The sequence below is a fragment of the Orbicella franksi genome, chromosome 5, assembly GCF_964199315.1.
Source record: "Orbicella franksi chromosome 5, jaOrbFran1.1, whole genome shotgun sequence".
Classification (NCBI taxonomy): Eukaryota; Metazoa; Cnidaria; class Anthozoa; order Scleractinia; family Merulinidae; genus Orbicella; species Orbicella franksi.
Genome location: NC_138149.1, coordinates 1,990,962 through 2,015,594, shown reverse-complemented (window position 1 = coordinate 2,015,594; position 24,633 = coordinate 1,990,962). Strand labels below are relative to the sequence as shown.

General features: G+C 40.5%; 1 protein-coding gene and 1 pseudogene across 1 annotated transcript; both read left to right on the top strand.

The window, feature by feature from the left end:
• The first annotated feature begins 528 nt into the window (after positions 1–528).
• LOC145488522 (coiled-coil domain-containing protein 89-like) lies at positions 529–8,147 on the top strand. Its single transcript, XM_081467403.1, has 7 exons — positions 529–837; positions 4,490–4,977; positions 5,809–5,906; positions 6,306–6,442; positions 6,781–6,863; positions 7,239–7,332; positions 7,974–8,147. The coding sequence occupies exons 1-7, from the start codon at positions 769–771 to the stop codon at positions 8,058–8,060; spliced, it is 1,056 nt and encodes a 351-aa protein (XP_081323529.1). The 5' UTR covers positions 529–768; the 3' UTR covers positions 8,061–8,147.
• Positions 8,148–14,424: 6,277 nt separating this feature from the next.
• Positions 14,425–20,899, top strand: LOC145486915 (uncharacterized; annotated as a pseudogene).
• Positions 20,900–24,633: the final 3,734 nt, after the last annotated feature.

The window sequence follows — 24,633 nt, the reverse complement described above, 5'->3', positions numbered from 1 at the left end:
GGAAGATTTGTCTTCGGAGAATGAATGTAATTGATGCTGAAAAAATATTTCAACATGAAGATCATCTGGTTGACATCAAATTCCTCATTAATTCCAAATTCTTGTAAACTAGCTGCCCGTGTCTTGTCACTGCCGCTAAGCACACTCAAACAAAAGAGTAAAGACGTACAAAGACACAGTGGTCTGGACTATACTGTAGAGAATAATTACACAAAATTACATTACAGGTAAGCGTTGGTTTGCTTGCCGAAAATATCTATAGACCCTCATAGATCTCAATAAAGGAAATTTAAATCAGAAATAAAATTTTGACCGGAAGTGGACCACATACATGTGTGTTTTGCATCAACTGGGCTCTTGAAAGTCACGTGCCTGATGATAATAATAATTTTATCCTTGATTTTCTCGTTCCAAGGCCTCATCGGCTGATCTGAGATGGACAGGCAGCCTGGAAACGAGAATATCATAAATTAACGACACAAATATTTTGACCTTCGTTGCCAAACAATGTTTACGAGACTTTGCAGACTTTGCACCAGAAGTCAAAGCTAACATCAGAGCTTTAAAATGTGCTTTGGAATAGATCCTTGCAACTGAATTGCCCAGAACTTCAAGAAGTTAGATTCGCTCTCGTGTTGGAAAGAAGACTGACTTTCAACAGCATTTTACAGTGACTCTTGCTTAGAGCCGCAAAATGGCGCATGTCCTGTGTTTCGGTGAAGACTTTTGAACGGCAACGGACATATAACTGCGTTGGTTTTTCTTCAAATGGCTTCAAGTAGTGGATCAGGAGGAAGATCTCCCAGAAAACTGAGAGAAGTAGTCAATTCTAGCAAGGTAGGAAATGTTTAGTCATAGGTTACAGGTGAACCTAACTTCTGGCCGGCTTAAGTGAGTAAAACTCTGCTTGCAGCCTGGCAAATAACATGGAAGCTTTCTGACAGTTATTTTCACCACTTCCCATGAAATCAAGTTATTTTATCTTTCATTGTTTTCACCAAAGATGAAATTTTATTGTGCTAAAGAAAAATAGGGACTAAATAATATATAAAGAGCGATTATGTCTACTGTTTGTCAGTTAACATTTTAATTAGCTTTAACTCATAGTGCGCTCGAGGAAGCGGAGTTTTGATCGGTTTAGCATGGCAGCAGCCGTGGTATAAGGAGAGTCGAAGGACTCTTGTTTCTGGTCTTTCTGGCTCTAATTCCCACCGCGGAAAAGACGTAGGTAAAGTTGAGAACATTCTCCAGAAGTTAATTCTACAATGTCAAGAATTAGCTAGTACTGACTGACTGACTGACTGACTGACTGATTGATTGTATTGCATAGCAGTTTAGATTTGTTAAATTTATTGATAAATTAACTCCTGAACATTTTATTGAACAAGCATGTAGAACTCAGATCTATAAAAAATTTGCATCAGCAATTCAAAGATAATTCCACCTGAAGGCTGTTTTTGTAAAAAAAATATTATATTTTTTTTGTTATTTTAAATTCAGGCACACAGTACATACTTGCAAAATATTTGTATGGCCTCTCTTTACAGCAGCACTTTACAGACAGAAAATCAAATGTGATGCCATTGACTATACCAGGTTACTCACAATCCAGCCTTTCTGTATTAAGCAGCCATATCGTAGCTCCTGTACAGGATTTCAAAGTACCTGAGTATGATATTACTTCCTATTTTGGTGTGTCATAATCAAACATGTATTACTTCGTTTATACATTACAGTGATCATGTATACGACATAAAATTGATATATCCACATAAATTGTCACAGCAGTGTTGGAAATTAGTGCTTGCCCAGTCGCCAATGTGAGTGTGAAAAGTGTTGGGCAAATACAAATCATCGCTCACTCGCCCATTTGGCGAGTACAATTTTCCTGTCATTTTCCTAAGCTTAAATATTGATAACACTCCTTTTTATTTGCCATTTTGGCGAGAATATCTCTTAAGGAAAACTTACCACTGCATGGATCTTTCAAGATGTCCACAATAATAATTAGCCAGAAGAGATAATGTTTGCCAATAATACAAAACATAGTGTTTCATAAATACAGCTTCAGCCAGTGATAATTTACATGACTGTTACATGTCTTGAGATAAAGGGACAATGCTGGTCTCTAGTTGAGTCCATAGTAATTAGGGCATTAATTTGCATGCTAGGATATGAATTTCATGAAGATTCATCTTGAAATAGAAACTGATTTTGAAAATTGAAACAAAAAACGTCAGTCTTGCACATGCCATCAAGTTGTTTACTCCAATGGCTCGATGCTACAGTGTGTATATATACATGTGAATTTGGTAGCACCAGCTGTTTGTTTAGCTGTTTTTCATTTAAAACTACGGAAATGTGGAAAAATTTCCAAGGAGTGTAATAAGTTGATAAAAAAAATGAGGATAAAACCGTAAAATAGGTCTGAGATCTAAGGAGGCATCTCGTAAATAGACCAGAACAAGAAAGCCCAACACGAAGTGGCAAGCTGTGATTACGAGATACCAAAAAATTGTATGGTTTGTGAATCATTCTGGAGATTTTCCTGGGGGAGGGGGTGTGTTTCTGGGTGAGAGAAAAATTACACTGGATGAGTAGATTTTGAGATTCACTTGTCTGAATGGCAAGTGCTGTCAAAATTTCCAACACTGTACTGTTAAGGTGTATGTATGATGACAAGCTGTTTTCTCTGCTATTGAACGGGTGTTTTTAAAATTGTTTTCTATTAAAGCTACCTGCAGTAGCTGAAGGAATTTTAAGGGCTCTCACCTATTCATTAACACTTTGTGATGTCTTTGTCACCTGCGTAGCATTAATTCCGCTAACCATGGCTGAGGTCCTATTAGTCGTGGTAATCACGATACATATAAATTCTCTCAGAATTGCATGTTTTGAACATTTAGGCAAATGCAACTTACAGAATTTTAAATATCATTATAAGCAATTTAATCCTTAAATCCCTATTTGTCAGGATAAGGCCAAATCAGGATGGTGGGCTGCCAAGAAAAATATTTGTAACTTGCTCTTCAACAACAATCATTATTTGTCCTCTCTCTTGCCTTATACCAGTAACTGATTATAGAAAATAAAGATGGTAAAATTTAGAGTACTAGCTGGGTGGAATAACTGTAGGGGCTACCTGAGCCAGGCAGCCAGCTGACATGAACATCTTCAGGGTCAGGTTGTTCAAAAGCTGGTTAAGGATACCAAAGTAACTTACAGTTTTTCTTGTATATTTTGTTTTCAGTTGTGTAGGTTGACATAACTTGAGCTGAAATCTGAAGGGCAAACAATACACCAAAAAAATACAAAACTGAAATCAAAATTCTTACTAATGCTGGATTAGTCTAATTGGTCATTGAACAAAGCAGCCCAGGCAAGCTATAACTAGGCCTGACAGTCATTTTCTCTAGGCTGAAAACACACTTAGTCTAGTAGCATGATAAATAAAGCAAGCAAGCACTCGTGGAGCTCGCGCGGGTCCAAGCATGATCTAGGCTGCATGAGCAACAGGGAATCAGCAATTAAATAGCCTCCTGAGTCCATGGACCCCAACATCCACCTACGAGATGCCCAGATCCTCGAACGTAGTGTTTAAACAACTGCCACAAGAGGCTTTTCTTAGAGTCTCGGCACCTAACTTTGGACAGAGCGGCTATCAACGAGAGGAAACTGCGCCCTTGGGCTTACTTGCTGTTGATTTAAAAACCAAGCGATAACAAACTTTTACAAGTCTGGTGAATGTGGACAGAGGCCACCAATAATTCATTAAAGAAAAATCATAGATCAGATTACAAAGAAAGTTTAAGAGCATGATAAATCAGTTAAAAAGTAAAATTATTACAATAGCTTTATCACTTACAACACTTTCATTGTTTGAATTTTCTAAAATTTCTACCCCACATTTTTACTTTCCCGATGGGCAAATGAATGATAGAATCCATTAGGTCAACTCTAGAATCTGCTAGTTCTGGCCTACATGTGCTGGACACAACTTTCCTTGCACACTGCGATATCATAAGCCCACCAAACAAGAATAAGTCTTAGAGGCTTAAATTATATCAGTCAAGAATATTTCATTTTATAGTACTTTCCACCAGCAGTAAAGAAACAAAGTGAATGTAGCTGACCCTTATAGCACAGCAGAATGTGATGGGGGACTTACATGCAGTACATTTACTACTACAATACTTAGCAAGCCTTACTCAAACTAGTAGGCACATAGAAAGTCGTAGTCTTTGCAGAATTTGTCCCTGTGTTGACTACATTGTGCATGCTCCCTTTGAAGTTTTTTTTTTGTCGTTGTTATTTTTAGAGACACCTGACACTTTACCAGAGCCAGAACTACCAGCCAGAACACAAACCCATAGTCTCTTGAAACTGACAGTTGCCCTTTAGTTTGAAACAGATTTGAAGATGTTTAATTAGGATGTGCTACAGTTGTTAATTGAAATGCCTTTAATGTAATACTACTCTTCATTTTCAGTTTGACAATGTGGATTTTCCAGAGGAAATGAAAGCAAATTTGGAAAAACTAAGGGCTTTGTCAAAAGATGATTTATCAGAAAATGGACTGCTCCGCTCACGCATAGATCAGCAGTGTGAGCTCATATGCATTCTGAAACAGAGGGCAGATGAATCTCTGAAAAAATCCACATCTTTGGAAGAAGAAACCAGTGAACTTAAAAAACATAGGGATGAAATACTGACTGCCTTGCACAATGAAACAAGAAAATACACTGTTCTGGAAAAGAGATTCTTTGTGCTTAATCAGAACCATGAGGAACTGATCAAAATTAAAGACAAATATAAAACAGAGAATGAAAAGCTACGGATTGAAAACAATTGTCTCAGAAAGGAAAATGAAGGACTTTTTGGTAACCTTGTGCAAGAGCGAGATTCACAAATTCAGCAACTTAGAGATGAGGTGAGAAGTCTCCAAGAGAAATGCCAAGCAGCCAAAGCAAAGGAGAGGTGATGCTTTAGCAATCAGTTTTACACTACTGTTTTTTGAAACATGCTGTTGAACCCCACCGTTTTGAACTCGCAGGGGAAACGAAAAATAGTTCGAAATAGTGACAGTTTGAAATAGCTGATAGTAAATGACTGAAGGGAAAATCCAAGGGAAATGGTTTTGACTTTGAAGTAATGGGGAATTCAAAATAACTGAGTTTGAATTAGTGGGGTCCAACTGTATATAGTCACAGTCACATGTAATTGTTAAATTCCTACATGTAAATTTACACCAGTTGACTAAATTAGTTTGAAGCCATGCACTGCCTAACACAGTGGACTCGGAGCTGAGCAGTCTAACTTTCAAAGCTGACCTAAACTGTGGTCATACTTTTAATTCTTGAACAAAGCTATATTTACTCTCGCAGCACTTCTCTCCAGCCGCGGTAAAAGTGGACTGCACTACCAAGTACACTCACTGTAATTGTGGAGGGGATTAGTTAGTGCAGTGATGCAGTGAGCACAGGCAGGAGCTTTTCTAGTGCTCCTATTTTCTTCATGCTGCTGAAACAGAGATTTTCAGAACAATGGGAATCTTTGCATACTTTACCTTCCATGTATTTGGCATACTACACCAACCAAAAGACTGTTGACTTGTGTGAAGGATGCCGGGATACTCAACGCACTTCCTTAATAAAGTTTGTGAAAAGTCTTCAACAGAACACGGTCACCACTCTTTATGCTACATGTTGACTATTTGTTTGAGCTTTAATTTAAAATTGTTGGTGCTGTTGATCAATATTAATGTGCAGAGTGTCTTCACTGAAAAAAAAAAAAATGTTTGGTCCTTAGGATAGCATTGGAAAATCTGTCATCTTTGGAGAAGAAGCATAATGAACAAGCTGAGAAACTACAAAAAGAAATTACAACATTACAAAAAGAGGCAGAAGGTTTGTTATCAATGGATGTTTTCTAAGCTAGTTTACGGCTCTTTAACAACAAGTGCCCCTTTTCCCCATTGCATTTAGGAGGAGCCAGTGTGGCTGAGTGGTGAGTATGGCTGAGAGGTTAGGATGCCGCACTTGAAATCCAGAAGTTGCAAGGTTAAGTCTGATCCTGACCACTTGCTGGAGTTATTTGCCAGTAGACCCAAGTTCAACTCCTTAGCCAATTGATTTGTTCTAATACCAGCTGGCATTTCTAACCCTGTTATGTTAAAACTGAATTACTCATTTCTGAAATTTATGTGTCATTGCTCTACCCTACCAGCCTTTGTGCTAGAAACACTAACCAAGTGCAAATAAAAGACATTATTTATCTTTATTTGTTTTGTTTTTAAATTTCTTTAGAACAGCACAGGAAATCGGAAGAAAAATTTAAAATATCCACTTCTGAGAAAGACGAAAGCCAAGTGAAAGTGTTGGCAATGACAAAAGAGAGAGATGAGTTTGCAAAACTAGCTTTGGAGAGAGGAAAAGCTTTAGAAGTGAGTCAATTGCTTGTGGTCGGTTTAAACATTGAACTTGAGATCAAAATTTAATGTCTCTGATCTGATCCGGGAACTGGAACCTGGCCATGATCCTTGCAACTTTGAGATGATAACCAAAGCACAGATAAACACAGAACTCTTTCGTTAAACTTTAATTTCTTCTCTTTTGGGGAGGGGGGCTTTCGAGCACTACTGTCACATTTGAGGCCACCATGCACAAATTGTTTGAGCAGCCTTTTTAAATGGTGAGGGAACTGCAACAACAACAATGACTAGTATGTACTTTCTATGACGTCTTCCCTTCTTGACTTCTCATTGGATATTCACTTCTCTAGGAGAAACAGAGAGAAATCAAGGAACTTTGTCTGAAACTCGAAGAGACTGAACGATCACTTAAAGAGACAGAAGACAAGTTTGTGTAAGTTTAACAAAAATAATGTTACTTGTTACATTTGTACTTACAGTTATTATGATGACATTGATGAGGATACATGTGGTGCATTTTGGTCGAATCGAAAGAGCAGCAGAAGTCAAGCCTAAGCTAACTGACAACATGACAGTTGCAGGAAAAAATGACAGAACACACTGACTTTACGTTAATTAATTCTTACATCAAAAGGAAAACTAGATTATTGTAATGGTACAAATGTGTCTTTACTCAATAAAGGTGTAAAGGTTAAGGTGTATAAGAAAATAAAACTGAACTCTCACTGAGCAGCCACCTTCCTTGAAAGAAGTCATTAAGACAGGGAAATTGAAGGGGTTGGAATTTTTTTTTAATTCTTCATCACAGGTCCGAGTTACGAACGATGTCAGTAAATGCACAGGTTATAAGACTCAAGAAGCAACTGGAGGATGCAGAGAGGAGGCAACGAGAGAGTGCAAAGGTGTGTTATTTTAACTGAACTTTGATGACAGTTCTCGGCAGCCTACTAGTTTCACCTCAGTGGTATGTTTTGGGGGTTTACCAGCCTGCTTCTTGGTTGGTCTTTGTCTAGGCTTCTTGAAAATATCCCTTCTTCAACCTCAACCTCAGGCATAAGTGAAAAATATTTTTCAAAAGGCAGCAAAGTCCTTTTCAACTATTTCAATTTGTTTAAAGCTATCCACTGTATTTCGGATGGAGACCCTTGTAGAACGAGACATATTTAAACTGCTTTGTCGACGCTATTTTGTTACTGTGTGAGCTATATTTCAGCTATACATAGCTCAAGACTAAAATCACCATATAACTCCCCACACTACATAGTCAAGTGTAAGCAAAGGTTATGTTCAAACTTTGCCAAACCTATTAGAAAAAATAACAGTGATTAAATACCGATATATATATTATAACGCCATTTGATTTCTTCACATAGTTTTAAAATAGCTATTTATTTTATATGCAATATATAGCCTTGGGTGTGGTTCTGATATATATTGTTAATACACGCAATTTACGTATTGTAGCGATGGAAGACACCTCACTAAGATTAGGAGGTCATTTCAGAGCTTGTACGATACAGAATAACACTTGTTTATTTCACAGGAGTATGATGCATACAAGCGACATATGTCGACGCTGCTGGGCAAGGAAAAGGAACTGAACACCAAGTTAAGGGTTCTGATTGGATGAGACCAGCAGCGTTATGATTCACAGTGCCACATGTCAGGTGCAGCGTGTGCAGCTCTGATCAACCAGTGTGTAACTGCGTACATGTGTATGCGTCAGGCCAGCCGAGATAATAATAACAAAAAACGCAAACCAAACGATACAGGGGATCTATCGGTCTCGCCAAAAAAAAAAATTCGTGGTACTATAACTATTTCTGTCATCAACACGGAGACTTTAGCACTTTCTTTTGATGGAATAAGTGATAATAGAAAAAACTAATAAGTGATTTTTATTAAATATTGCTGTCTTCAAAAATAATGTTTCCATTTACGCTTGGATTGATGCGTATTTTATTTGTGAGACCAAAGGTGTAATTAAAGAAATGTTAAAAAAAAGACTTTTTTTCTGTCGTAATTCTTCTTATTTTCTATGCCGTTCTATTTTTTGTTTCTTTGTTTGTAACTCTTAAATTCTTTGCATAAGTTATTTTGATAAGTTAAAATTTCGTGAAATTGACATATTTTTCAGTACAAAGGAAGGGGGCATTTCTCTGCAGCATGTGTTTGTTCCCAGGGTCCTCCCAGGGACCCTGGGAACGGAGGTTGTCACGGTACCACCAGGCTCTCGCTATAAAGTCTGAACTGCCTTGCCACTGAACTAACATCCCATCGAACGACCGGAAGACAATTCAATTCGTGCTACAGATCAAGAAAGGCTCCAGATTCCCAGAATGCGCGGGTGGATCCAGGTCTGCAACAGATCGCTTTGTGACCGCTATGAAGCTTGGGAAAAGTGTCCGGGCGAATTCACATATAAAAAGGACTGGGGTGCTTGTCAGAAATTTGGAAAAAAAACCCTAAAAGGAACCAGGATCCTGTTTTGTGGGCGTGGCTTAAATTTTTTTCCCCTAAGGGATACCAACTCTTGCATAGCACATTATCCGCCCTGTCTTATTTTTTTGCCCCAATACCCTTAACGGTACCGCAAAAGCTCCTGTGGGCCTTTTTAGGCTAAACACCTTATCAATAGGTACCAAACCGGCTTTTTTAACCCCTTAAAGGTACGACGAGCACCCGCGTCCTTTTTATGGGAGTTCCCCCCGGGGGGGGGGGGGGGAAGCGTGTTACAGATGCACTTTGATAAACGCTGTATTTTGTTTGTTTGTTTGTTTGTTTGAGTTTTTTTCCATAAATGATGAAATCCACGACCATTGTGGTTTCCTTTTCTTTCTTCGCGTTGCTGAAAAAGTCTTTTTAGACCTTTCTACTGAGAAGTTGCGCGACTTAACTGGAGCAACTTGCCGCTAAATATAGTTGCGTCAGACACTATGCATGGAAAAAGTCAGGCGAAAAATAAATGGAGGAAAAAAAAAATTACCGCCGGAACTAGGGTACACGGAAGCTGACCAACATCACGTGACTAGAAGGAGTTCCCGGCGGCCATCTTGGATCTCGTCAAATAACTTCAGTGTCTGGGAGAAAGCTTCGCGAAACTCGCTGTACTTTTCATTATCTAAGATGATTCTTTTAGAGATAAACAACAAAGTCATAGAAGAAACATTGAAAGCTAAGTTTACGGGGTAAGATTGCAGTTTATGCTCAATTTTGCGCATGTGTAGGCGATCGATTCTCGTAAGCTTAATTTTCATATTTAAGCTTACGCTTAGCTTATCTTTTCCTTTACACAGAGGAAAGTTTGAATATAACAGTGGCAGGTTTGTTTTGTTTTGTATATATATATTTTTCAATATGATACTTTCTTTGTTCACTCCAAGGGATTCGACAAAACACTGAGCCCCGGTCAACTGACCCCCTACTGACCCCCTACTGACCCCCTATAAACTCAACGGGAAAAAGAAAATTTAAAAAAGCCCAGAACTATCTGTGTGACCGATTCAAGTTCGTCAATAAATTTAGCTTACCTGAAAGTTCTAAGATGGCGGACGCGTTGCAGATTTCCGACTCCCTTCTCATTTGACTGAAGGATTTGTCACGGAAAATCGAGCACAGAATAAGTTGAAATATTATCAAGTATGGTATTTGTACCCATTAGAAAATTAAGCAATGAAAATAGCGAGGAAATTCTGGCAAATTAACACGCGCGCGACTAACCGCGAGTGACATGAACATGATCACATCAACCGGAAGTTTATTTTGGCAACCTTGTAGCCCCTCTCGCCTTCCGCATGCACAAACTACGTTGCACATTGCTCTAGTCATGGATGGTAAGTGGCATTAATGTTTTTCATCGATTTGCCTCTTATTTTGCACTTTTGTATTATCCGAATTATGCCATGAATACATTATGAGATTTATTTTTGTTACTTTTCGTCTTCCGGTTGAGGTTTACGTGCGTGTTCGTGTCGCTCGCACGAGCAGTCCATCACGAACCTTTCGCGAGCTTGCTCGTTTGTCAGCGTTTCTCTTTGCTGCATTTTCCATTGCGTACGAAAACAATATTTGATGATATTCAAGCTTATTCTGTGCTCGATTTTCCGTCAACAAAACCTCCACTAAACAGTCAAAGGAGAACAAGAGAGTCGGAAATCTGCAACGCGTCCGCAATCTTGGAACTTTCAGGTAAGCTAAATTTATTGATACACTTGAATCGGCCCCATTGATAGTTCTAGGCTTTTTAAATTTTCATTTTCCCATTGATTTTATAGGGGGTCAGTAGGGGGTCAGTAGGGGGTCAGTTGACCGGGGGTCAGTGTTCTGTCGAAACCCGTGGTAAAAGACATAAATTTGAAAATATCGAAGAAACTGCCTTTACAAACCCTATTTTTTTCGTGTTTAAAATTTGTATCCCGCTGCAGGCGATGTCATGTAAAAATTTTGGAAGATTTCACCGAAGGAAATTCATGAAAATCACAAATAAAGCTATAAATACAGTAAAAAACACTTTTGTTTGGGCATTTATAATTTAAGACTAAATCTCATAATTTTAACAGAGGTTATAGGAAAACACTATTTAATCATTGCTTATTACATGTAATAAGTTGAGAGGACTAGGTGTGAAAGCGAATGTGAAAACAGCATTCTAAACATAACACTTGCGCGCGCAACGCCATAAATGATTACCCTATGAAGCCACCTTAAAGAGAATATCCATCGCCAATCCGCTTTCATGGTCACAGATGCTAGCAACTTATCGGCATCGCTACTCAAAAGACCGCTCAAAATCCACAGACAGCCATCACTGCTGCTATAACGTAGAGATCTCTATCAAAACAACCCGCCGCACACGACCACTCCACCACTCCGCCATTTTTGACGACGTTGAGCCGACGCTATTACGCCATTACCGGTATTGAAAAGTAAGCGGTTCAGTAGGTAGTTCATGTATGGTAATGTATGGTAATAAAAATTTTGCCGCATAATATCGTCAAAGATGGTGGCATGTTTTGTGGTGGCGTTTGAAAGAAATCTATACGTTACAGCAGTAGTGATGGTTCTCCCTGTATTTTGAACGGCGTTTTGAGTAGCTTTCTCGACAACCTGTTGACTTCTCTGGCGATGAAAGCGGGATGGTAATGGATATTTTTCTGTTAAAACGTGCGTCGAAGTCAACGGAAGATGGACTGAACATTTTGAAAGGGCATCAAAATCCAAGAATCAAAGAGCGGGCAAAATCGCGTCTAAGTGACCTGTATGAAGTAGTTATTTCTTGTTTCCACTCTATTTTACACCTGAAAGCATAAGTTGAGGGAACTTGTGAGTTGAATCTTCTGCTGCGGTATTCATATCCATAGGCGTACAAGAGAAGACAAGAGAGGTCTCTTGTCTTACCGGTAACCGACCAAAAGTAATTTCGTAAAAGGACCCTTCAGACGGTCCAGGAAGGCGAAAAAACACCACACGAGTCGATTAACGTTTCATTTAACTTCATTGGCATATACAGACCGAGATGTAATTTAGATATGCAATTTCCAAAGCATTATTCATAACCTTCATAGATTCTCTTCGTTTCTGTAAACAATTATTAACCACGAACACATAGGGTGGTCTGCCTGTGGGCGTACGGGCACCTTCGGACTTAAGGACGCGGTGACCTTCTTGTCGTGAAACTTATTAGCCCACATGGGGTTTTTGTTTTTATTTTGTTTGTACAGAGTTCAAATGTCAACACCTTTGCATACGACCTGTCTGCTTTCTTGGCTAATGTATTATCTCCTCTTGCAGGTAACTCGAACTTCACAGTGAAGAACTCAACTGACTTCGCCTCCACCATCGCCAGTGAAGAGATCCAGGACCACGAGATCATGGTGTCTTTCGACGTAGAGTCACTGTTTACCAACGTACCGATCGAGGGCGCCGTACAAGCCGCGCTACAAAAAATGGAGAACGACGCAGGCCTGGCTGACCGCACGACACTTACACCAGTTCGAATCGCGGACCTCTTGAATTTCGTATTAAGATCTACGTACTTCCAGTACAACGGATCGATTTACGAACAACGAGACGGCCCAGCCATGGGGAGCCCTGTATCCGCAGTTATTGCTAATCTCTACATGGAGATATTTGAAGAACAAGCAATAGAGTCCGCACCTTGCAAGCCTAAGATCTGGAAACGCTACGTAGATGATACTTTCACCATCCTGGATCGGGATAGAGTTGACGTCTTCCTGCAACACCTGAACAGTCAACAACCATCAATCCGTTTCACCATGGAGATCGAGAACAACAACAAGATCGCCTTTCTCGACACGTCAGTTTACAGAGAACCTGATGGCCGCCTTACCACCAGTGTCTACAGGAAACCAACACATACTGATCAGTACCTAGCGTATGATTCACACCACCCTCGTTCAGTAAAGCGCGGTATTGTGAAGTGTCTGTACGACCGGGCTAAACGTCTCGTCACCAAACCATCAGTAATCGCTGGAGAGAAGAAACATCTGTCATCTGTACTTGTTTCTAACGGATATCCCTCCTCTTTTGTACAGAAGATCACAAAGGCACGAACAACCCCAAGAAGAGAGCCTGTCGCGGAATTTAAATCCACCGCCGTTTTACCTTATGTTCAAGGAGTTTCGGAGTCTCTCCGCCGCTGCCTAGAACAACAAGGCATTCGCACCGTCTTTAAGTCCGACACGACACTTCGGTCACACTTAGTGCGACCAAAGGACACCGCCAACCCGGCTAAACAAGATGGTGTTGTCTACAGGATTCCCTGTGGGTGCGGCAAAGTCTACATCGGGGAAACAGGGAGATCTATGCAGGAGAGGATCAAAAAACACGACAGGGATATACGACTCGTCCGCACCCAGACCTCCGCCGTTTCTGAACACACCCACGAGACCGGCCACTATCCTATCTGGAATGAGGTCAAGTTTATTGATCGAGATCCTCACTGGTACACACGTAGGGTCAAGGAAGCTATTCACATAAGACTTCACCCTAACAACATCAACAGAGATAGTGGAATTGAAATTCCTGAAGCATGGATACCCACGATCAAGAAACACAACAACAGGAGAACGGTACAACAGCGGACCACTGAGGGAACAGCTACTCGCCGGAATAATGGAACAATAGGAGGATCGAAATGCACCAATCACAGCCGACCTTTGTGATATAAATGATACCGTGCAATCAGTCGACCTTATCGCCTGAAGAAGACTAGCAGTAAGCAGTCGAAACGTCGCGATCTACATCTCAAGTGACTACATCGTGAGACAAACGATAATACACTTTATTAATGACATTTATGATTGACAGTTGATCACGAGACTTTTAATATAATATATATCGCAAGTGCTTTTATGATTGAGTTAGTTGTGAATACGAGTCATCGAATAAACAAGTTTCAATAATCAAATGGACTGCGAGAATGCTTATTCGATACTTGCCTGAAAAAAATACACAATACCCGAATGCGGGAGTGTTGAAATCGGGATGCAAACGCATTCAAAATGTGTGAAAAACTAAAACGTTCACAAAGATATTGAAAGCTTGCGTACTGAGGTGTGAACTCTATCAACAGTCTCAACCTAGTAAATCTAAAACTGATCAGTAACCTAGACATGGGCCGTTTGGACGACCGTTATAAAAGCTATCCTGTATTCGAGACGAGCGTCTCCACGTACACGTGACGTCCAAAGAACAGCACGAGGCATTGCCAGAAGTCCTTCGAGATAGTCTTGTTTTGGCCACAGCAGACTTGCAGCCTACACTGCAAGCCTTCCATGAATTCAAAAGCCACGTAAATAAGATGGTAAGCAACATAGACGTACTAGAGAAACACCTCCAAAGAAAAATTCAAGAAAAAATTCAAACGCTCCATTGTTAAGACATTCCAAACGGCTCTTTTCAGGGCTTCCACAAAAACAAAACTCTTGGTCTTCGTTCGCTTTCATTCGTGTCCTTGTTTTGTTGATGGAAAATTGGGAAAGGAGATAATATCCTTATGGTAGATTTCCACGATACACATTTAACCGACTTCTAGCCAACAGAAAACCCTAGGCTACTCAAATCATTTCAGTCTAAGTCCTTTTTAGCAAGGCAAATGTCAGAGAAAGTAGCTTACAAGCCTTGAAACCTAAAAGGAAAGGCGCGCCGCTGTCCGGACTGATTACCACCGGACACACACTTTTAACGTTATTAATGCCGGACAGCTGATGAAAGTTTTTGTCCTTTTTGCAGATGCTATCAATCCCATTCAATCCTTACACCTGGTACAGTGCTAAGCAAAGAGTCAACTCTGATGTCTTAGCTCTGGACTTAAAAGATAACACACGCAAGCTGATCAAAGTATCAAATCTCTCAAACAACGTTATCATCGTTGCACATTACAAAACCAGAAGGTCTCCTTCGAAAATTGGCAGTATTTCACCCAAAATGATTATCTGCGTTTTCATGTAATTGATGTTGAGTGCGAAAATACCCTGATGATGCTGGAAATCACGCCTACTGAGGCAAATACAAATCTGTTTGTGTACTTGCGATATGGTTAGCGGCCAACCACCCAAGAGCATGACCTCTATGCCACTGTCTCGAAGACCGAAAAGTGTGTTTGGTCATCAGGTGCGCATGGCAGAAAGGATGGCAAAACTAAATGTTCCCAGCTAACGAGTCCAATAGAAACTCTTGCCGAGCGACCAGGGAAGTACTTTCTTGGAGTGCAAGGCTATAACAGAAGTGGAACAAACTCTCACAAGAGGGAGAAAAGATCATGTTTCAGAAATAGACGACAAAAGCGTTCATGTGTCGAGGTCAAGGACCCCCCTCCCACTACCCCTGAAGACGAAAATGTGCCTGTGGTGCCAGTATATGATTCTAAATCGGATCAAAACTATACTCTGAGGGTAGCCCTTGGGAGCTGTGTCTTCTGGTCAAAGGAGAGGGAAAAGTGGGTAGCAGAGGGCTGTCGGGTAAGTGGTATAAACGTTCTTCAGTCAGGTCTCATTTTTCATTTCTGATATGAAAGAGTAATCCGCGGCAACTGTCCAGTGCGTTTAATAATTTTCGTAATTTGACGTAGGCTGTAGCACTCTAGTGCTTGCTTACGACAAATTTTCCTTCTATGAACCAATCCGAAATGAAGTAATTATTTCAAGCCTGTGGTGAAATTCTTTTTATGATGAAATTTTTAACAGACTGGCAGAGAAAAAAATAATTTTGATAGGACGTTTTACAAGCAACTTGATCAGCTTTTGCTAGTCTACGTACTACAAATGATAAGGTGGAGAATTTTAAATGATTTAATTTAATTTCGTTTTCTTTTTCCGTTTATTTTTTACCAGGTGTTATCAGCAACATACAACGGATTTATTAATTGTTCCTGTAATCATCTGACTTCATTTGGAGGATCTCTTTTGATTAAACCGAATCCCATTGATTTTGACAAGGTCTCAGTGGGGCTCAAGAATCTCCAAGAAACTGGAAACGTTGCAGTTATTGTGACGATCTCTGTAGTTCTCCTGCGTTATATTGTCGTGCTGCTTATCGTCAGAAAAGCGAATAAAAAAGATGCCAGAAATGTAAGCATTGATGAGAACAATTTCTTTCAATAGAGTGTATAATTACAGTCAAGGCTGTAGTCTTCCTTATGGCCCTACATATGAACTAAGTTACAACATGACTTATTACAGGAAGTTTAACCATATCGATTTATAAGAATTAATGTTGGGTTCAACTATAAAATCCGCTGTTTTGAACATTCTACAAACTTGCCGGGTTCTACCCTGGAATCCAACGATTTCAGTTCAACAATTTTGGAATTCATACAAATGCAGCTTGTGAAAAAAGGGTGTTTTTGTCCTGCCGAAACGCCCGTACATATTTCTCATAAGAAAACCCGTCCATGCGACCACCATGTTAATGCGGCCAACGATTACGTTCTGAAATCCCAACTTACAACCAACCAAATACGCATTTGTTTGTTTTTTTTGTTTCTTTTTTTTGTTTAGTTAAACAAAAGAAAAAATATTGAGCGATTCTCTTGTTTATTCAAATGCCTGTAACATGTCACTGACCTCTGTCGTTAACAAATCAAACACAATTTCCTTCACAAAGATGTTACTTAAAATAGATCCCATTAATGCTGTGAAATTTTCATGGCCCGTTGGTAACCGTTTTAACGGGGTTCCAGTTTATTCGTTATTATCATGATCTTAGCTTGAGCCGTTAAAACTTCAGGTCTAGTATGTCACGGTACATTAATAAATGAAATCCACTTTGATTCCTAGACTAGTCTGCCAGTGCATCTACCCTCCACAACAAGCTGCTCACACATCTATCGGATAATCATTTCCACGGGTGTGTGGAGAAATTCAAGTACAACAGCTAAGGTTGCCATGGAGATATACGGTAGTGAAGGAAGCAGCGGAATTGTTCAGCTCAACTTAGACGAGCCTGGCGTGGATAATTTTCTCTTTACTCGTGGAAACACGGATGTGTTTGTTCTTAATCTTAGTCAGTCTCTTGGCGCGATTCAGGCACGGCGAATTGGTCATGACAACTGACTCTGGTGAGAGAGCCCTTCCTGGTTTCTGGAAGAAATCGTTGTTAGTGACGAACAGGTGAATCACGCTTGGGCATTTACCAGCAGTCCGTGGCTTGCCTTGGAGCGAGAAGACGGTCGAATTGAGCGAATCATTGAACAGGCGCCAAATGAGGGCACTTTTAGACACGAGATGCTAAAGCGTTGCGGAATGGAAGCGATTTCGGCTGGGGCCATAACCTTGAGGGAAGAAAGGAGCAAGTGAAATATTACCCCAGTATGGACCTCGTGTTAGTTCAATAACATTCGTATACCGTAAATCCTCGAATCAGCGCCCAGGGCGCTTATTTCAAATTTAGGAGAAGACGGGGCGCGCTTATTCGAAGGTGGGGGGGGGGGGGGGGGATGGGGGTGCTTATTTAATTTTTCCCAAATCGTGGCCTGCATGATCATTTTTATTAATACATCATCTGCGCGTAAACAACAACATAAGCTGTTTATTGACATAAAAAGCTGATGCTAAAGTTTAAATCGCGGCACCGTTAGTACTTAACGTGTTCAACGTGTTCACTTAACGTATTCACAAACTGAAACAATGTACAAATCTAAGCTCTACATGACGAAAACTATACATCCTTTGTTGTCTCATTACTCGCCCACAAAATGGGGGGGAGGGGAGGGGGGTGATTATTCGAGGGGGGCGCTTATTTTAAATTTCGGCCGATAGGAGGGGCGGTTATTGGAAGGGGGCGCTTATTCGAGGGGTGGGGGGGGGGGGCATTAATTCGAGGATTTACGGTATTCACGGGTCCATTTTGTTTTTCTCTTTCTCTTTCCTCTATGATAGGTTAACGATAAGGAGAAGTTCTGGAGCTGGTTAAATGACGCTTTTATCCCAGGTGTGTTTGCGGGCAGATGGTACAATGGCCAACAAGAGAATCAAACAGTGTACATTGGAGACAAGCACTCAATCCTTGTTGGGATGGCTCGAGCACGGCAACTAAGAGTTAAACCGAGTAAGTTTTAGTCTCAAAGCACAATGTTTTGCAATGGCAATAATCGCCACTTTAATTGTATCCGGAAGAAAGTGCATACAGAGGCTCAGATAGTGGCTAATCCATGGCGGTCTTAAAGGAGTTACGTCTCGGCTTGTGCATCTTGACAAGTTTTGCCTAAATATTTTAAGTGCGTCCTTTGTAATCCGTTTTAATCTTTACCATCCTTTACCATCCTTGTTCCTTTACTGTTTATTATTATCTCTTTGGTGTTTCTCTACTTTAATAAGCTACTAGTATCCGGTTTCTTTCAATTTAAAGGTAATTTTGCATGTGGCCAAAATTACTTAAAATACCGTGATTGAGCTACTTCAGTCACTATTCTGTGAGCTGAAGACAGATAAACAATAGCCTCCATTTGGCGCGGAAATACTCTCGGATATTTGTCCTTGGACATTATCTGTTCCGAGAAGCGAACGGTTCTCCGAGAGTGTAGTTTGAGGAACACTGTGAGCTTTGAGCAATAGAAAATGTCCAGGGACAAATATCGGAGAATATTTTCGGGCCAAATGAAAGCTATTGTGTTTATTATCCTTCAAATATTTTTCGCAACACGCGCGGATTTGAAAATTGGAGAATATCACTTGGATATTCCCCAGTTTTTACTGGGACGAGTATTCAGTCACGTGACGCGTTTAGACCAGTCACGCGCGAGTGAAAATACGTGATGGATTATAAATATATCTTATTGGATGTTTTGTTGGGTAGTGTCGCTGTATATTTTACCAGTTGTGCCGTATTTTGACGAGCCCGTAGGGCGAGTCAAAATACAAACAACGAGTAAAAATATAAAGCGATACTGCACACCAAAACGTCTAATAATAGAACTATTATTGAATTCGGTTTGTCGCGTTTACTATTGCTTTAACTAAAACTGTCCAAAAGCAAATATACTTGTTCCTTCAACATGTTGTTGGACCCTTAAAGTGTGAGAAAAGCAGTCTATGAGTTATATCTACTTGGAAATTTGTCAAAGTAGGTTAATTCTGATTGTAGCATTAGCTAGTATGTTCTGATTAACCTCTTTGCAGTAGAACAGAGCCTTCTTTAAGGCATGAACAGCTATTTTCTAATAATGGTTTTGTAAACATTTCAGCATCCTGTAAAGTTGATTATATGACGAGAATATTTCCGGTGTGCTTTGACGGATACGGGCTAGAAAATGAAGATAGAACCCCTTATAGTAAACCAGCCTGGAAGCCCACCGACAACTCTTCGAGTCACGAGGAGCTACTTCGACTTTGCCCGAAGCCCTGGCGATACCAGAATCCGAGGGAGAGTGAAACTGTGCCCAAGTGGGGACAATTCTCATTTTACGCAGGGGGAGCATTCGTGGCTGACTTAGGATACGAGAACGCAACAAGTGTTAGCATTATTAAGAATTTAAAAACTAATGACTGGCTGGAAAGACAAAGCAGAGCTGTTATTGTGGAATTCTCAGCTTTCAACCCGTCAGTAAATGTTTTAGCTATTGCAACGTATTTCTACGAAGTTGGGGCGTCAGGACACACGGCAACGTTCAAGAGAATTGATGTTCTCTCTTTGCCCTCCACTCAGACCGCCGCCAAACAGTTGTATATGATCTGTGTTCTTTTATTTATCATCTTCGTGCTGTGGTACCTTGGACGAGAGGGTTACAAGCTCTACAAGCGGGGTTTCCGGTATTTTAAATCCTTCTGGAACTGGATAGAACGGTATCAAGTGTTTTTCTCCGTGCTAGCTATTATTATGTATGTGGTACAATCGGAAAAAGTGTCTTCGGTCATCAGAAAATTACAAGAAAACGTGGATGGTCATGTGAGTTTCCAAGAAGCTCTGGTTTGGCGCGAGGTAGAAAATGTCGTTCTTGGCTTGTTGGTGTTTTTAATCTCTGTGAAACTCTTGCGCCTGATAAGATTCAATAAACACGTTGCTGTGTTTTCCATAACATTGAAGAACAGTGCGAGACATCTCGCATCTTTCAGTGTTATTTTCTTAATTCTTTTCATTGCCTTCTTGCACTTTGGTATTCTGATTTTTGGAGCGGGATTTGAGCGCTATTCATCGTTTCTAAAAGCTAGTTTTTTCCAAGTACAGTTGACTCTGGGTCGAGTGAAAGCAAGGCCAGTCAATCAGTTAGAGCTCACCAACAAAATGTTCGGAAGAGTTTTCGCAGCCATGATTCTGCTGAGTACTACCATTTTGGCGATGAACTTCTTCATCGTCATACTGAACGACGCACTTGCAGAAGCAAAGAGCACTGTAAAGGAAAGCCCACGTTACGACCCAAGCGTGGACGAATGCAGCTGGAAGAAAACAAACTAACGACATCAATTTTATGATAAGATAAGCAATAGTTTACGCCAACGGAAACTCGAGTTAGCCCGGTCTAGGAAAACAGAAGATGAAACTCCTGAAGTTAAACCCAAGAACAGTAGAGCAATTAACTTTGATGTAATCAGCCAGCAAATTAAAGCCTCCAGGGAACAAAAGATCGAAGCATCAGGAAATGCGAAGCAAAACAACTCGAGAAAAAAGTCCTTCTTTGATCAAATCAGTAATACTATTGTATATCTGAAGCGTGCAAGGAATGGGCATCGCTGCCATCTTAATAAGAAGGAAAAGAAAGTACGTTTCTCAACTGAGAAGATTACAGGCGACCAAGAAAGATCCAGCGCTTGGCCAGTATAGTCCAAGAATATTCCAGGGAGGCCGAGCAGGAAGAGAAATTTGAGTTGATTATGGATGAGATGGGTGTTCAGAACTCTCCGGATCCCATAGTAAATGTTACAGCAACTTCGAATGAGTCATTCAATCGAACTCTTAAACAGTGAATAACGAGCGACCAGTTAGCATTCCCGACATCGTTGAGTGAATGAAAAAAAAATCGAACTGAGACCATATTAAAACTTTCATTGTACATATTGTAACCGACTGAAAACAAAGAATGATTTCCTTTAAGTAACAAACAAAATATGCTTTGTAAAAAAAATTGATTTGGATTTCTACTAGTTCGTCCAGAGTATGCATTCTAACTTATCCACTTTACTCCATGAATTGTTCGACCTCATTAAGCTTTTAGTGGGATCTTTGCAGACATAACCACATTTGTAAATAATTAAATTGATCCTGGTACGGACTGAAAAAATGTAAAAACTTGACCAAATAATTGTGTAATTTCCAATCATGACAGCATTGTAGCTAACGACTACGTTGCTATTGACAACTGCCCTGTATTTCCAGCCTTATGGTTATTTTGAGCAAACGATACTTTTTAATTTTTCGCTTATTAGTTTAACTTGTGTATAAATGTTGAGTACAAATAAAGTTGTTGTTGTACTTAATTAAACCACATTCTGTTACGAACTACGATTTTGCCCAGTGGGCCGCAAAAGCAGCCTTACTCGCATTTTTTATTATCTTCCAAAGAAACATCTAAGCAACGCAAGTGTGAACATTTTTTGTTTATTTGGAATCTTTCATTCACTTTTTGTTTTCTATTTAATTGATTATTTCTTTGCTTTGCCAATTTTGGTTTTTTTTGTTTTGTTTTTCGTTCTATTGGAAGATTATAAGGCGATTTTACGTTACAACACGAGGTGACAACCGAGATAGTGTCCCTTAAACACGCAAAAAAAATTCGGTTGATGTTCAGCCATCTTAACCAACCCACATTTGACTTCAAAGGGAATGTTGTATTCCTTGTTGTTGTTTTGTTGTTGTTGTTGTTGTTGTTGTTGTTATTTGGCACTGACCGAACTAGTGTGCTTCAGGAAATTTTGTTAACATTTCCCTCAACGACAAATAATTTTTTCAGGATCTTCTGAAAACAACGAAGCCTCCTAAGGATTATGCGCTGAACGTTTCTGAGCTGTGATTTACATCACATTCATTTATCCGAGTGAATTGATTTTTATACGAACTCGCGCGATTGGATGATTCAACGCGTTTTTCTTTTGGCGTACTTAATGAACTCTCGTTTATGCTACATCTTTATGGCCATTTTCCGCGGCTAATATGAACACGGAACGCGCACAATTAGTAACACCATCAATATCGGCGCCATGTTGTTCGAGAAGTCTCACAATATTAGCATAACCATTTTGCGCGGCGTAATGTACAGGTGTCATTCCACCGTGATTATTTCCCAACTCATCAAACCCTCTGTCTCTTATGACTCGTGTCTTCGAATTTAAGCAGCTACGGTTCTGAAGTAGAAACAGAACGTTCTCAGTCCTGCCTGTCGCCGCAGCGTGATGAATTGGAAATCGGCTTTTCCAGTCTTTAATATGAATATCTGCTTGTAGTTCTTGAAACAGCAGCTTGAATACCACGCGCGAGTTACACCGCGCCGCATGATGCACACCATGTTGGCCGTCGTTGTCAATATCATGAATACGAGCTCCCCTCCTTGCCAGAAACTCGAGAACCTCTCGCGTGTTACCTCGGCAAGCGTGGAGAAACGGCGTTTGACCGGAGAAGTCCCTCGCATAAAGATCCACTCCATTGGACAGCAGAAACTTTATGAAACAAAACAAAACCACAGACCGCGTTCGTACTGAACAAGAACGAAAACTGACAACACTTAATAAAGACTTATCAACGCAATAAAGACAGAAAACGACCGAAAACTGACGATAACTGGGTCAGGAATATTTCCTCCTGTCCCTTAGATTAAAGCGAGACTCACGTACTGTTCTACGGACTAAAACACTCAGTGACGCCTAAACGGATACCGACCGAGTCTATTATATCTAGTGTTGAGGCGGTTCTGTCCCGTCAACGAGACTTATCAGAATCTGCCAAGGATAACATCAGAAGCAAAATTGACAAAAGACGAACAACAAGCACTGAAACGACTGAAAAACGATAACAACATTGTCATACTACCAGCCGACAAAGGACGTGTCACTGTTGTTATGGACAAGACTGACTACTTTGACAAAATGGACGCACTTGTTAACGACAAACAAACTTACGAAGAACTTAAACGCGACCCGACGCCAGCACTTCAACGTAAACTTAACAGCAAAATACTTACGCTTAAAAAGACTGACGCTATTGACACTCAACGCTTCTATCGACTGAGGTGCTCAATACCTCAACCACCGAAACTTTACGGACTACCGAAACTGCACAAACCTGGTATACCGATGCGACCTAAAGTGTCATTCTGTGGGTCCCCTACGTATCAACTGTCTAAGTACTTGACGACCATACTGCAACCCCTTACTGACAAATCAAGACGCAAACTACAATTTACGGAGAACTTTATTGACGCTATTAAGACAGTACAGATACCTGACGACTACAAACTTATGTCTTTTGATGTGAAATCACTGTTCACCAGTATTCCACTTCAATTGGCATTACAGTGTACCGAGACCGCTATACAACAATCTACTGTCAAACTACCGTTACCGACAGAAGACATCATGGACTTACTGAACCTTTGCCTTACATCGACTTACTTTCAGTACAACGGTAAACACTACAAACAGTTGCATGGAACAGCAATGGGGTCGCCTGTTTCTGTTGTTGTCGCAGAAATTGTGATGCAACACGTGGAGGAACGCGCCCTTGCAACTTGCCGACAAACGATACCGCTTTGGTTACGCTACGTTGACGACACCTTTACCGCCGTTCTCAAAGAAGAAATTGACGATTTTCACGACTACCTAAACGAACAGAACGCCGACATCCAGTTTACTAAAGAGATCGAAGAAAATGGAAAACTTCCTTTTCTAGACTGTTTAGTAAGCCGCGACAACAACGATCTACGAACGACAGTGTAGAGAAAACCGACGCATACCGACAGATTACTTGACGAATCATCCTACAACCCGACTTCACACAAAGCCTCGACTTTAAAGACTTTGACGACACGAGCGCAACTAGTCTGTGACACACCGGACAGCTTACGTGACGAAAACAGATACCTTGAACGTGTTTTTCACAAAAACAATTACAACGCTGACTTTATTAGACGAAACATTTACCGACGTACTGAAGCTGAGGCTACGAACAGGAACCCTACACCTGTTACTACAGTGTCTATACCTTACATTAAGGGCACTTCTGAGACCATCTCACGGATCCTACAGTCCTACAACATTTGTGTAGCCCACAAACCTACAACTGCGTTACGACACTTACTGACCAACGTGCAAGACAGAGACGAACCTAACGACAGACAGGGAGCAGTTTACAAGATCAAATGCTCCGACTGCCAGGCTTCCTACACTGGTGAGACTGGCAGAAACCTTAACACGAGACTGACTGAACACAAACGAGCCACGAGAAATGGTGATGCCAACAATCACATTGCTGTACATCATCAACTGACAAACCACAGCATTGACTGGGACTCTGCTCAGTGCTTAACCTACAGTGCAAACTATTTTCAACGACTGACTCTGGAAAGCTGGTACACTAACCTAGAAAAAGCGCCTCTTAACAGATGTCAACAACTACCGGCGCCTTACAAACGACTTATCCATGACAAAAACGAAACCGACAAACGGACTTCTACCAGACCGACTTAACAATGCACGGACAAAAAACCGACCTATTTGACTAACAACAGACGGGTCGAAACCCACCAATGACTGATGACA